Source organism: Taurulus bubalis (assembly GCF_910589615.1).
Source record: "Taurulus bubalis genome assembly, chromosome: 3".
In the NCBI taxonomy this organism is placed as follows: domain Eukaryota; kingdom Metazoa; phylum Chordata; class Actinopteri; order Perciformes; family Cottidae; genus Taurulus; species Taurulus bubalis.
The window spans coordinates 2,491,669-2,506,425 of NC_136591.1; the positions used below are offsets into that span (position 1 = coordinate 2,491,669).

The 14,757-nt window shown below is 45.2% G+C and overlaps 1 protein-coding gene across 1 annotated transcript in view; it reads right to left on the reverse strand.

The window, feature by feature from the left end:
- Positions 1-11,144: 11,144 nt before the first annotated feature.
- Positions 11,145-14,757, reverse strand: part of bcl11bb (BCL11 transcription factor B b) — a 25,579-nt gene continuing 21,966 nt past the window's right edge. Inside the window, exon 3 of the mRNA XM_079215031.1 lies at positions 11,145-13,396. Coding sequence (XP_079071157.1) covers positions 11,340-13,396 — 2,057 coding nt within the window. The 3' untranslated portion in view covers positions 11,145-11,339. The remainder of the gene's footprint in view (positions 13,397-14,757) is intronic.

Sequence of the window (14,757 nt, forward strand, 5' to 3'; positions counted from 1 at the left end):
TGTCTGCTTTCCTGTGCCTGGTGTGAGCAGCTACCCTGCAGAGTCAGGTAACGTTTTCATTTTTGTCCACATTTTAAAAGACGTGTCAGATACTTCTCCTACTTATCTCCTACTACCGAGCTGCTAGCCCTGCTTCTGCTGTCTCTAACTGGATGGTGTCTGGTTCAGGGTCGACCTCAACATGCTCCTAGCTACCCTCCAGTTCAGAGAGGGCCAGCAGCAGCTTTCCATAGGCCCAGCAGCCTCACGTTCTACCAAAGCTAACTGATGCTATTGTTGCTTAACTAAACTAGGTCCACTTAAACTCTCGGGCCCTTCTTCCTGTTGCACCTCCAGTGAGGCAACTTCCACAAGAGCGCTCATTGTTTCCTTCCAGAGGACTTGTCCCTGAGCCGCTTGGTCGTAGCAACCTGACCTTCCAGAGTACCAGGCAGGTGAGTGCATACAAGCTGTGAGGAAGGGAACTATGAATCCGAGACCACCTCCTGGTGTCCAAGCTGTGGCTTTAATCAGGCTTGGTCAGACATTGGGTTGAGTATCCTTACACTTAGGACATCATGTCTCCTCCAGGCACTCATGCAGACCATTGGCACTTTTCAACCTTGGACTGTTAAGTTCCTCCAGAAGTTCTAGGTGCACTAATTCTGGTTTGTGATTAGTGCTGCAGCTACTATACAAAACCAGCCCAGACGAGTTGGTGTCCTTCCTCACAGCCAGGACTACACCGTCAGGAAAGCCGATCAAGGTATTGTTCAAGCAACCAGAATATAAAACAAATTACATTTAATGAAGTGTAACATCACCCCCAGGGTCCTGCATCAATTAAAAAAAATAACATGACGAAAGACTTGACCCTACATCAACAAATATGACTGCTAAAGCTGGCAGCTAGCTTGGAACATTGCATATGCTATGTGGCACTGAATTTGACTTTACTGGACAAGATGTGCACCCCGTCCCTCGCGGGAAGACTGTACTTCATCAGCTTCGGAAACGGATCCTTGCAGCTGTAGCAACTCCAACCCAGCCAGCGCAAACCCTACCGGCTCCCTCTCCAGAGGGGCCATCTTTGTGTTCAAAAGGGTTATGCCATTCCCCAACATTAGGGTGACCAGATTTGAGTTTGTGAAAAAGAGGACACTTCGTCGCAGGGGGTAGTTTGTCATTTCACAAATGAAATGACAAAAATGACACAAATGACTATATGAACATCTGTTTATTGAACTTTAACAAAATTGCAAAGTGCAAATGTAAAACAAATCTTTTTTGTGGCATTTAGTCCAGTGCTTCTTTAATGTGTCTTGTCCATATATTGAAGCAATAATGTTAACATAAAATACATTCTTAATATGGCCACATATTAAGAATAAGTTTTATTTTATTATTTATTTTATTAAGAGTTAAGAACGTGCCTGCTCTGCATGTCATGCACTCAGCTTCTGAAGCATCACGGCCGAGGCAAAAACATGGGTATTTTATTTATTTTTCGTCCGTGAACTTGCATTTAGGTTTCGGCATGGCTGCAGATGTCATGAGCTGCTGGAAACAATGCAACTAGTGGAGGTGGCAAGGTGCTCAGTGTTGCCAGATTGGAAATGGCGAAGTATCGTACCAAAGGCTCAAAATGGTCGTATTTGGAGGATAATTATCGTGCATCTGGCAACACTGAGATCGGTCGACCAATGACAGTTCTCTCTACAGTCAGAGCTCACGCAAGAAGGTGGAACGTAAGGGAGATACCATTTCCAAAACTTGTAAGGGCGTCATAACTAGTTTGTGAAAGACCCAGAGAAACACAAATATCCAACGAGGCAAAATCCCGGACGTTTTTGGAATCCCTGCCGGATGCATTTTTTTGGTCTCGAAAAGAGGACATGTCCGGGAAAAAGAGGACGTCTGGTCACCCTATGTTAATACCATGTTACCAAAGATAAGTGAAATAAAAAGGCATTCATGATCACACCCACATGTGGTAAGGCAGTCAATGATCTATAGTTTGGTTTGAGCCGTGTCTCAAAAAAGGGTAAATCATAATCCTAATTGGTTATGGTGACATTGCCTGATGTCATAAATAGACAGTGGGCATCCTAATTCATACAACAAATAACCTCAAAGAGTCTCCATTGATCTTTAATTAGAAAGGGCTGTTAATCACCTTTACGGCTCCTCAGTGGCACCTTCATGGTTTCTGCAGTGAAGCCCGGCTCCAGAACAGCAGCAGTGAGTGTTTATGTACAGCGCCCACGCTCATAATAGATGCACTCCAAATATTTTTGGAATTGTGATTTGTATTCAGTTTATTCCTGAGAGAACAAGATAATTGCAAAGTCGTCCTCTTTAACACTGAAATTGTCACAAACTAAAATCCTCTTTCAAATGGTCTTTTCAGGCAAAGGGACGAACGATGACCCGCGGGAGACAAACGGCTATTACCTCTGCTAAGGTGCCCACTTCACACACCTGTCACAACCCATCATGAAAGGCTGGTAGAGAGGGACAAACCCTTCAGCTTTCATAGTCTCCCCTCTTCCAGCTCAACCATTAAGACATAAAGGGGTCAGTCCCAGACGGCTCCATCCTTTATCCCTCCCTCACACACTCATCTCTGACATCAACCCTTGCTGGGTTCTCTTATAGCTACTGCGCATTATCAAGATTGTAGATCTAGATTTTTGATTTTGTGACTTTCCTGAGAGACTTTTGTATTTTATTCATCCACCACAAGTCCCAGTTACCAGTAACTGACTTCATTACAACCTTACACAATTTAACTGAAGTCAGAAAACCGGAAGATGTGTCTGAGACACATAACGCACAGAGCAAATGATTTAATCGTTTGAGCGATTGAAGCAGTGCTCTGAAACATATTGCATGAAGCGCAGCACCAAAAAAAAAAAATGAATATACATATTGCCATATGTTGCAATTTGGCATCTGGCATCCTCCTGTGTGAGCTGATGTGAAGGTGGAATCTGGTTTGACTTAACCATGTGGCACAAGCAGGCCTAAACAAACATGTATTTCAGATGTCTGGCTGTAAAAAAACTGATAAAAAGCGACTATGTGAGGAAATAATTTGCTCATAAAATTCATAGATCTTGAGGCTCGAGTGTTATTTCTTCAAGTGCTTCATGGCTCCCTCATAAGATAATGAAACTGAAATAAAATCCCATGGGGAAACCATCGAAGTTTTATTTACAGTCGCTCATATCAGTGTGATTTCCTTTGATGAGATTTGATCATTTATTCTCAAATATACTCATTTATCTGGCTAACCTCACACACTCAATTTGAGGTGCACAAAGAACAGCAAATCCTTTATTCTCAGCAGAGATTCCTCACATTTGAATACCTTTGTGGCATGAAAAGCATATCATTAAGTACACGGCAGAAATACAGGAGGCATCAGATTCCATTACAATGTACAACTGCTTAACTCTTGACTTTTTTCTTTTTCTTCACAATTTGCAGGATGTGTACAGACCAGTGTTAAAATATAGCCCCAGTCATTGCAAAAGGTCCAATTGCCTTGTGATTAACGCACAATAAAAGAATGTGATGGCTTAAAGAAGCAGCAGGAAAAGCTGCCCAGTGAAAGATGGGTGTACTCTATAATTAAGCCAGTCTGCACTTGATGAAAGTAGATCACACTGGCGGGCGACGGCTTCACAGCCAGTTTGTTTTTACGACATAATTACAGTCCAAATCAAATGAGAAGATTTAATACTGCACCACGACGAGCATGTGCCCAACGCCAACAATGCCACTGACCCCCCTGAGGCAAGGTGTGTGTGGGGCGTCAGGAAGCCGGCAGCAGAGGAGCTTCCCCAGGAGGAGATACCTGCGTCTGGGCCCCATGGGAGGTCTGACACCCACAGAACCCTGCTGCCACTGGGACCAGAGGGGAAGAGAGAAGAGCTCGTCTCTGAAATAAAAAGGGAGGGAGAGAAAATGTATCTGGAAGGAATCAATCAAGTAGAAGCCGGCTTGGGAGAGGAAACAGAACAAAGAACTGAGAAAGGAAAATGGATGCAAGTGCGATGAAGAGACTGAAAGCAGACGGCTTAAATAAACGTTACGTTGACATGTGCGTCGCCATGCCGATGCCAGGTTGGTGTACTGACACAAACAGGATCAAACCGGCGGTAAAGTGGATCACATCAGGTGTCTTCACCATCATGTCCCTTCACTCGTCTAAGAAGAGTTTTAAGGGAAAGAATTGTCGGTCCAATTGTGGAATTGAGGATTCCAGTTGTCCTTTGTTTGTTTAAGTCCTTTTAAAATACACACTTATAATACGACCAAAGACGAGAAGAGAAAGAAACTAAAAACAGTATGAGCTACACACAGACTTATAAAAGCCATAAGTGAATGTGAGGAAGATTGTAATTTTCCGAGTTATTTTCTGAATATAAGGGAGGCAATTATAGCGACCATGAGTTGTCATATCTGTTCTGAGATGAGTGCCGTTTTGATACTCGACGACATGATTTTGCCGTAAACGGCCAAAACCTCCCACCGAGTGAGTGGCTTTAGCGTTTTTTGAACTCCCTCTGAAAAAGCCTGCGTTTCCTGTCCTTTAGTTCCACGCTGGATGTGACCACGAAGCCTTTGTTCCTGTGGGTCCGATTCTCCCAGAAGAGAACGGCCCCAAGCCACACTGTTGAGTGACCACGATCCACCGCACTGTCTCCTGACCAACTTTCTAAACGGCTCTCCCCCCCATCCCCCTTTTCCCAAGAACAGCCAGCTGGGCCGGATTTACTGTGTTGCAGGGCGAAGCGCAGTTGCTGGGCGGGCAGCGCCATTCGACCGGGTACTGGTCAGAGCCAGTAGATTACTAACTGGATCTCCACAGAGGCCAGTGGGGCCTCACGTCAGGTCTCTGCGGGGGCCTTGTGGTTCTGTGTGGCCCAGGATGCGGACCGCAGTCCCTGCTGACACCCTGTTCCCCGAGGACGTGGTTTTACTCCAAACCCTGATTTCCCATCTCCTGCTCCGCGACTCTCTGTCTGTGACTCTCGGGTCTCTGCCCAGTGAATCTGGTGAAGAGGATGCAGCACATCCTCACCGCTGCCGCTCGAGGCCACTTCTCCCCCATGAGCTGGGCACACAGGCGGGGCCTTCCCCCCAACCAGCTAAAGACGGCCCGTGTGAACTGTGCAAGATGGGCTGCTGAGCACACATTGGTGTGGCCTCTGATCATAAAGAGAGGAGCCCTTCAGCAGCAGTGTTTTGCCAAAATATAGAAACTATGAGGTTGTGATATGATTTGCAATTTTGAAAGACAAATACACAACTTTGTCAGTTGTCAGTCTGAGAAAAATGAATGTAATGGCGTCCATCTTTTATCTGCTTTAACCCTGCGAAGCCTGACCCATCAAATAATATTCAGAAAATTCTGTTTTTTTTTCATATTGAAGTGTTTATTAGACCTTTAGTCCCAAAAAAATAATTAAAAAAATAAAATGTATTTACATATATGGTATATTTTTCAATGTATTGATCAAAACAATGTTAATTTTAGAAACAATTACAAGTTATGTTCATTGCTTTTGGAACATTTGGAACATTCCAGTTGGTTTGGTGCTTATTTTTCCCAAACAGAACCCTTTTATAACCTTTTTAGTTTGAATTGTGGTCGGCAAAAAAACTGTTTATGTCCTTGTTCAGCCAAAATATGGACTTTACATTTCAACACTGTACCTTTTTGCCATCTAAAACACATGAATGACGTAGAGGTCTCTGAAGCTCATGCATCAAATATGATATAAACATGATAAATGGAATAAAGCTCATATGTCAGGGGCTCTTCGCTCTCTCTTCATATATATAAATTGTATCTGTTTACCTTTTTTGGAATCTGTGAAGCATCTGCAGCCGCTAACCGTTGGCCGTCATGCTGTGGCAAGTGCTATGTCAATGTTGTGCCACTGCTATAAAGAGCTGTGGCAGTGGGACATTTATGCTGACCAAAATCATCAATATGGCACCCAGATGTCAACGTCAGCCACACACACACACACACACACACACACACACACACACACACACACACACACAGAACCCTCCTGCAAACACCTATGCCTCCGATCATAATTTATGTAAGCAATTTGATCGTTTTCAGAATATTTTGACATCATAATTACATGTTGACGATGAGCCATGTATAGAGTCACGGGTCGTTGTGTGAGGCATGAGTTGGCAACCGTCAGAATTTCTCCTGATTTGACTTTCTCGAACTTCACGAGCTTCTTCCCTCCTCTATCTCCACTCCATTGTGTTTATTCCCTCGTCTCCTGTTTTCTCTTTAAGCTAGGACACACACACACACACACACACACACACTGTGTGCATTCACTGTTTCTGTTATGCTATCCAATGGCCTGGAGGCTCAAGCGAGGACAGGCTTGACTGTTGCTGGCCTGATATCAAGAAATACCTGATGGTCTCCACACTCATGCCAGGACTCATTTATGAAGCAGGAAACTGTCAACAGCTTCACTCATAAAAGCTGTAAGTTTAACTCTCCTGTGCATTGTTGTCTAAGAACAAGGGAGTTGCACTAGCAGAGTAACACTTTCCAAGGTGCCTTTTTTTAATCAATGCACCAGTACAGTCGCACAGTGTGAAATATTGTTTGTCAGATTCTGATCAAGATTTAGTAGCTACCATCCCTGTTTTCTGTCTTGCCTCAAGATTTCTAACTGCAAGCTAGCACGATTCCTCGCTGACAACATGATGGGTATTCCTTAATTTTCCACCATAAAACATCCACTCACAGACCTTTAGACATCACAACAGCCTGCAGCTTCATAACTGAACAAGTCGGTGAAAACCTCATATGAGGTCGTTAAGCTACCCATGAGGAAAATATTTAGGGATTGTTTCAATTAAAACATTCAACAGTATAATCTTTTAATTTTCAACCATTTGTATTAATATTATTGCCCTATGTTTTCAGTTTAGGAGCATATATGGACATTTGCAATGTAACCATGCCCTGGGAAGAAGAGTGAATTAGAAGAAGAAGAAGCTTTATTTGTCTTTGTACAGACTTTTACATACATACATGAAATGTATTCTCTGCGTTTGACCCATCCTTAGTATTTTAAGGCGCAGAGGGCAGCCCCTAGTGAGGCGCCCGGGAGCCATTTAGGGTTCAGTGTCTTGCTCAGGGACTTCGACATGTGAACTATGGGGAGGCTGGGGGATCGAACCGGCCACCCATGAGCTACAGCCGCCCCCATTACGCTAGTTAGTTATGGTATTTTCCCATCTAACCCGACTCCACACCATCAATCATGCCTGACTTTAAGTCTAATTTAAATATAATTTATTGCCGAGTGATATAAACCCCACTGGGTTGGGGCCCTTAAAGTGACAGGAACACCCAGTCAGGCCGTCCAGGTGTCTTTATTTACAAATGGAAAGCGACAAACCCGTGCAGCAATATGTAGTGTAAGGCCTGCCACAAATAACTCAACCAACTGGCCCAATGCCCCTCTTGGATTGGCTGAATGGCCTTTGTCTGTATTTCTCTGTGAGGATGATGTTTCTCTCTTGGAGGCCGACACACTGTGGATGTAGTGGGTTCTGATGTGCTGTGGCGGTCTGTATGCCATTTGTATTGCTTTGTTTGTTTGATGCTGTTGGAGAGTTTACCCATGAGGCTGAGCAGCTGATGGGTCTTGTGGGATGTTTTGGATCTGTTTGACTTGGCTGTTTTCTTTAGGGGGGATTGTTTGTGTCAGTCGGTGGTCCTCTACTGAGTTGAGTGGCAGGTGGGATGTCGACGGTTTTGAGGCACAAGAGTGAATGTTTGGAGGTGATCCCGGATTAGAGTTGTCTTATCCGGATGTATGAGAGTCACTAGGTTTGGTTTGGTCCTGCTAAGAGACTATAGATTGGTTTCTTTCTGATTATCAATTATCCCACAGGAGATTAACACCTGTTTAACAAAATGTTCAACCATTTACAATGACAATGCAACACATTCTTAAACACATTTTTAGGCACGTCCTCAATCAAAAACAATTGAAATAGCATTGCTTGGCTCCATCTCAGCAGAGGAAACAGGTGACACACTATTTTGTTATCAATAAATGGAAATGTGCAGTGCAAAAACATATCCCTGAGTCTTATTTATTAATGCATGTTGTGTGTATTGCTACACTCTTTTAAATCCTGCACAGGTCCGCCACTGTTGGCTGGTGGTCGGCAGTAATGCAATATTTCACACCCTAAAGCCAACATCAGAATCAGAATCATCAGAATGGGCTTCTAGCAGCTCTTTCTGCAATGTTATTTTGGCAAAGCCCCTTAAAAAAGTTTTTAAATACCAGTGTTAAAGATGAGGTAATTCACAAGGACTAGTGTTATAGTTGTAGCTGTACACTAAACATATTGTGCACCTATACAGCTGCTCCAGTGTGTGTTATTAATCACGATGGTAGAAGAAGAGGAGGATGAAATAATCAGAATGAAAAGTTCCTTCAATCATAGAGCAATTGCAACATTTATTGAAGTGTTGGCTTTCTTGTATTGATTTTTCAACACATTACAAAAATACATATATGTTCAAAACAGCAGATGTGTACTGTTTTTGAAATCACTTTTTTCACAATGATGCACTCCCTCCCCCCCACCCCCACCCACACCCCCCCCCAAAAAAACTGTTTTGTACAAAGAGTGTAAGTGAAAGTTGTGAAATATGAAAACGTATTTAAAATTACAGTTGTAAGTGCCATCACAAGACCTTCAACCAACCATGAGGAAAAACAAAGACAAAAAAATTAATGGACATGAACGTCTCATAAAATTGATTTGCAAAAGGATTCCCGCTGAATGCATTGCATCCCCCAAAGTCATCGCTTTCATGTAATCAGTTGTTTTTTTGTAATCTTTTTTGTTTTACATCCATGGAGGATGGCTTCACCAAACCAACAACAGAGAATTCTTTTTAAAAGAAAAAAGACAAATTAAATAAAACAAAACAGTCAATAAATGGCACCACTTGTTTTTAGAAGAAGAAGAAGAAGAAAAATAATCTGGCATGATTCTGCAATATTACATTTTCAAAACGTATCTTCCCACACAGTGAACAAGTAATCATAAAGAAACATATTCATGAAGATAAAATCCCTCCACCATGATACAAAACTGCTATGGCGTTCAAAAACATTTGAAAGAACATTGGAGAAAACAATACTTTATTATCATTTCAACACTTACACAGAGTATTTCATTAATGGCATACTTCAACACTGTAAACATATTGTAAGCCTGGATGTCCATGTGTGGTGTGGCTCTCTGTCAGGGTTCTTCTGCTCATGGATGTGATATATTTCATAGTCGTATGCTGAACCGAGCTTCACTGGAATGGCCGCTGTGTGTAAGCGTGACATGTGTGAGCGAGCGGAAAGCATCTCTTCACCCATCTCACTTCTCATGTCATCTCTGTTAATATATTGAACTATCTCATGGAGAACTGCTGTGGCCTCAAAACCATTTGAATTTGCATTCAAGACACAGTATATTCCTTTTTTTCCAGGTAAAAGCTGACAATAGAAATAGCAGGTCAAAACGCTCAAGTGAAGAGAATTGCAGTACTGAAATGAAAGATGTAGTCTTAATCTTAATCTCCTTTCATGTGGCTGTGCGTCTCCCTCCCTCTCACGCTCTGTCTCACTGTTGGTCCGTTTTAAAATGTGGCCAGTACACTTCTGGGTATTAATAAAAAACACTTTTCATATGCTTCCAATTTCACTTGGATGACTCTTCTCCCTCACCAAGATCTTGCTCTTTGTCCCTCCATGTCTTTCTCACACTCGTTCCTCAGTTTCAATCTTTCATTTTTACCATGAGAACAGGCCACCCCGCTCAAAAGTATCGCAATTTAAATCTCCAACAGATTAACGATGCAGAAAATAAAAACTGTAATCCCCAAAAGTCACTAACATGTTCACTTGTCTCAAAAGTCAGTGACTGGGAGTTAAACCCATATCACTTTGTGATCCGAATGAACCGCTCTGATGCATGAATCTGAGCTGGTGAACTGTGAAAAGAACACGCTGCAGAGAGGAGAACACACACATATGGATGTGAATTGCATTGGGAAGTATTCTGTGGATCCGATGGAGACGGACAGGGGAGGTGACCATTTAGAAAGTGTTACGATTGTTGAAGTAGCTTTAGTTGAACAAACTGCCTTTGAGGAAGCGCACATACATGGGGGGGGGGGGGGGGGGGGGGGGTCTGAGAAAGCAATAATGAATGAGTTACACTTATACTGGGAGTGATGCAAGCAGCTGGTCTTCTGATTGTTTAGTTTCAGGCCGTCTTTCATGTACAGTCGGGGCTACTTTAACATATCAAAGAATATATTTACAAACCATAAACAGGACTGTTCTCCTTCTCACATTAATCATAAGTAGTCTTAACTTATTCAACATATTAAATATGGTGTTTAATCCTACATTGGGAATGTACTGAGCATCAGTTAAAGGTACCTCCATTAAGTGCAACCTTTATTTATGTCCCGACTCAAGCAAGGACAGCAATACAGTAACTGCATTTCGAAATTATTCACATGCCAATATTTTCAAGGACAATTCCCTGAATAAATGTAAAGTAACTTATCAGGATTTTTTAAATCCAGTAAGATGTTGTATTGTCAGGCTGACATTCAGTGCTTTAGGCCTGTATTGGGGCGAGGATTGTAGTCCGCTGCTGCAGTTCATATAAAAAAACAATTATTTTGACTTTACTTTAACTGCTTTGCACAATTTTACTTAGACATGATAATAAGCTTCCTTAAAGGAAAAAACGAAGAACATTTGTATTAAGGGTGACTTCTTCCCAGTTATCGCATTTTAGAAAGAAAAAAGTTTTTGCACATTTCAAAACTAACTCCATATGAAATCCCACAAAGATGTACCTGCACATGCCAAATATCATTACAAAACTCCAATAAATACAGAAATTATTGCACAGTAGAAAGGCTCCATGGATTCCTAACTGATAAAATCCTCAGACAGTTTGCCAAGAAACACCATATTGTGCATTCCAGACAAGTTCTCATTAAAGTTTCCCTTTGTTTATATTCTCAGGTGGCAGTTTCTGTGACAAGAAAAAAAAAAGATGAACATCAATCAATCTCAATTTTTGAAAGAGAGAGATAGTATCCAGCCAAGCCGCCAAGCTAGCTGAAGAAGTGGTTATAGGGATGTTGTGTGTGTGTGTGTGTGTGTGTGTGTGTGTGTGTGTGTGTGTCTGCATATGTGTGTTTGATTGTTTGCTTGTGTACGCCGCAGGCTGAAGAACAAATGGCTGCCGGCCTAACCTCTGTCCGCCTCCTCCAGTTTGACCTCGCTGGCCATCAAATGTTCGCCGTGCCACTTCTTCATGTGTTTCTCCAGCGTGCTGTAGACGCTAAAGGGCATGTGGCAGATGTCGCAGCGGTACACATCCTTCCCAAATTGCCCGTGGGTCTTCATGTGGCGCGTCAGCTTGGAGCTCTGGGCGCAGGCGTAGCTGCACAGGTCGCACTTATAGGGCCGCTCGCCCGTGTGGCTGCGGCGGTGCACCGTCAGGTTGCTGCAGTTCTTGAACACCTTGCCGCAGTACTCGCAGGTGTCGTTCCTCCTATCCTTGGAGCTCGGGGGCCTGCCGGGTCCGGGCCCCCGCAGGAGGTGAGGAGTGCTGCTGCCGCTGCGCCCGGAGGCGCTTCCCCCTTCCATCAACTCCCCTGGCGGGGTGGAGAAGCGAAGGCTGCCCGTCTCGGAGGAGGAGTGCTCGGAGGAGGTGGCGAACGGCGACTGGCGGGAATCTGTGAATCCCAGGAAGGGTTCTCTGATGAAGTGGCGTGAAGCGGCGTAGCCTGCCAGGAGCTGGGAGTAGACGTTCTCCGGGGAGATGAGGGGTAAGGTCGGGGGAAGCTCCAGCTGTTCCTTCTCTATCTTGATCCTCTTGTTGTTGGAGGCGTTTGGACTGGTGATGGGGGTGGGCCGACGCTGGAACAGCCCCAGGAAGGAGTCTGCTTCGGATACGCTGATCCTGCCGTTCATGACAGGCCTTTGTTCCACCTGCTGATCTCGCTCTCGGTCCTGCTCCCTCTCATTCTCTCTTTCCTCGCCCCTCTGTCCACCATCTCCATTAGGCTGCCTCTCCAGGCCTCTCTTGTTCGGATTCAGCCTCAGGTGATTGTCCAGGTGGCTGTACGGGTGCATCATGCCCACCCCGCCGCTGTCACCTCCTCTATCCCCGCTCAGGGCTTTCTCCCCAGGACACTGTCTGGGGCTGTTCTCCCTGTTCTGGCTGAACTCCTGGGAGTCTTCGCTTAAGTTTGAATCTGGCCGACTTCCATTCCTCAGTTCTTCCTCTTCTTCCTCTTCTTCCTCTTCTTCTTCCTCCTCTTCTTCCTCCTCCTCCTCGTTGTCCATCCCCATCCCTCTTGAACATCCCTCCCTACTCTTTTCTCCACCCTCTCCTCCCTCTTCTCTATTTCCCTGCTCTGGGGAGCCGCTCATGGACCCAGACTTGTTGTGCATATGTGTCTTCATGTGCCTCTTGAGCTTGCTGGCCTGGGAACAGGCGTGGTCACATAGATGACACTTGTACGGCCTCTCTCCTGTGTGACTGCGCCTGTGGACGATGAGGTTGCTCTGGAACTTGAAAATCTTTCCGCAGAACTCACAGGATTTGGATTTCCCCGGGGTCTGGTTCTGCCCCTGGGTGTCAGGAGGGCTGGAGGAGCCGTGTCCCCCCTGAGAAGTGGGCGGCGGCGGGGGATAGGTGAGAAACGCCGGGGGCTTGGCGCCCGGCTGGAAAAGCGTGGGACTCAGCAAGCGGTGCATTGGTGGCACGCGGTTGGGTGAGAGAGGAGGTGTGGGGCCCCCGTTATTGGTCGTGTTGCCGGCCAGTTCTCTCAGGCGTCGGGAGAAGTCCATGGAAGGAGGCTCCATGGGGGTCATCCGCATCACCCTCTCAAAGGCACTGGGGTGCTGGGACAGCAGCCCCATCTCCTCTGGGCCCAGCCGCTCGAGGGCGGGTCTCGGGGGCGGGGGAGGGCTCATGAAGGGCGGCGTGGCGGGCAGCCGGGTCTCCATGTACCCCGGGGGAGGTGGGTGTTCCCTGAGCAGGGGCGCGGCCATGCGGAGGAGGTGGAAGGGGTTGTTGGTGTCGCCAAGGAAAGTGGGGAGAGCGGAGCGGGGCAGGGCCTCGGCGCATGGCGGGGGAGGCAGGGCCAGGCGGGGGGTGAGGGAGCAGCTGACCGGGTGGTGGTCCAGGTAGATGCGAATGCCGTGCGTGTGCTGGGCATGCTGGAGCAGGAACCAGGCGCTGGTGAAGGTCTGCTTACAGGTAGTGCAGATGTAGCTGGAGGGCTCACCTTTAACTGTGGGAAGAGAAAGAAAATCACCATCAATATTGCAAATTACAAATAAACACTTAACCTGTTAAGCCCTAGGGTCTCCCAATCGGGGGACCCTTTTATATCAGGAAAATCAAGAAAAAATCATGGTATAAATCCCTCCCCCCCCCAAAAAAAAACAAACATGTTAGGTATCAAATTAAACATAAAAATCAGGGCTACAATAATATATAATCCCGATGTACAACCTCTAAACACAACTTAAACAATCAATAGGATTAGGGGTTAGGGTTAGGGCTTAAAGGGCTACTTCATTGTATTCAACGTATTACTTTACAATGCTGCCATGTAAAATGAATTATACTTAAAACATGCAGTTCTGTGAACTCTCTGTTTGTGTCTATGTATGAGGGGTTTCTTTGTCTGTGTGTATAACATTGTCTTTGTCAGTGTCTACAGGCTAATGCAGATGGCAGGTACTGCCCTAAGGCCACGACACATTATGCTAATCTAATGTCAGCTAGGCTTTAATATACAGATCTATCTCGTCTACTCTGTCATTTCCATATGGAGACAGGAGAGACAGCAATGGAAAAAAAGCACACTGATGGGGAAAATAGGAAATATGGGAGAGGGGGGAGGAAGGAATGGAGGGAGGGAGGAGGTGTGGCAGAGAAAGAGAAGCACAAAAGGAAAGATAGGAGAGGTTATGGGACGATGTGTAAACAGTAAAGACCCCTCCAGTCTTAACACAGCATCCACTTAAAATAACGTCACTGGTGTAATAACAACTACAGCAAAGAGATTCGGTGTGACTGTATACTTAATATTGCCAAATGAATCTCTCAGTCACTACGGCACGGCCGTGTCAGCCCGCTTATGAGTCATGAAAGGAGCCATGGTCGGGGTTCATCTAATTCAACACAGGCTAGATGTGTTTGCTCGCAAGGCATCTGCATCTAATTTATCATCAGCAGCTACCGCAAGAGGAGCGGAGTTGGTACGGTGGTCCCAGAGCTTGAAGCCTGGAGGAGAAAATAAAGACGGAGAGCTGACTGTTGCCCACAGTCTGGTGTGATCAAGAACAGCCCCTACAGTAAGATGGCTGCCTCAGAGCCACCCAGAGTCATGGCATGCAAAACACACATGCAGCACCGTTACATGTGTGGCAGTATTCTCTTTTCACTTTCCTTCCCTGTCTCCAGCTTCTCTCACAGCACGCATCGGCACACACACACACACACACACACACACACACACACACACACTTGTATCGTGCAGAGCAGATGAGCCAAAGCTGATGTTGGATCAGTGTCTAGAACAGGAAGCTGATTTGGCGGTGTGATTGGTTTGGCTTTCCCCAGGGGAGAAGGGGTCAGAAAAAG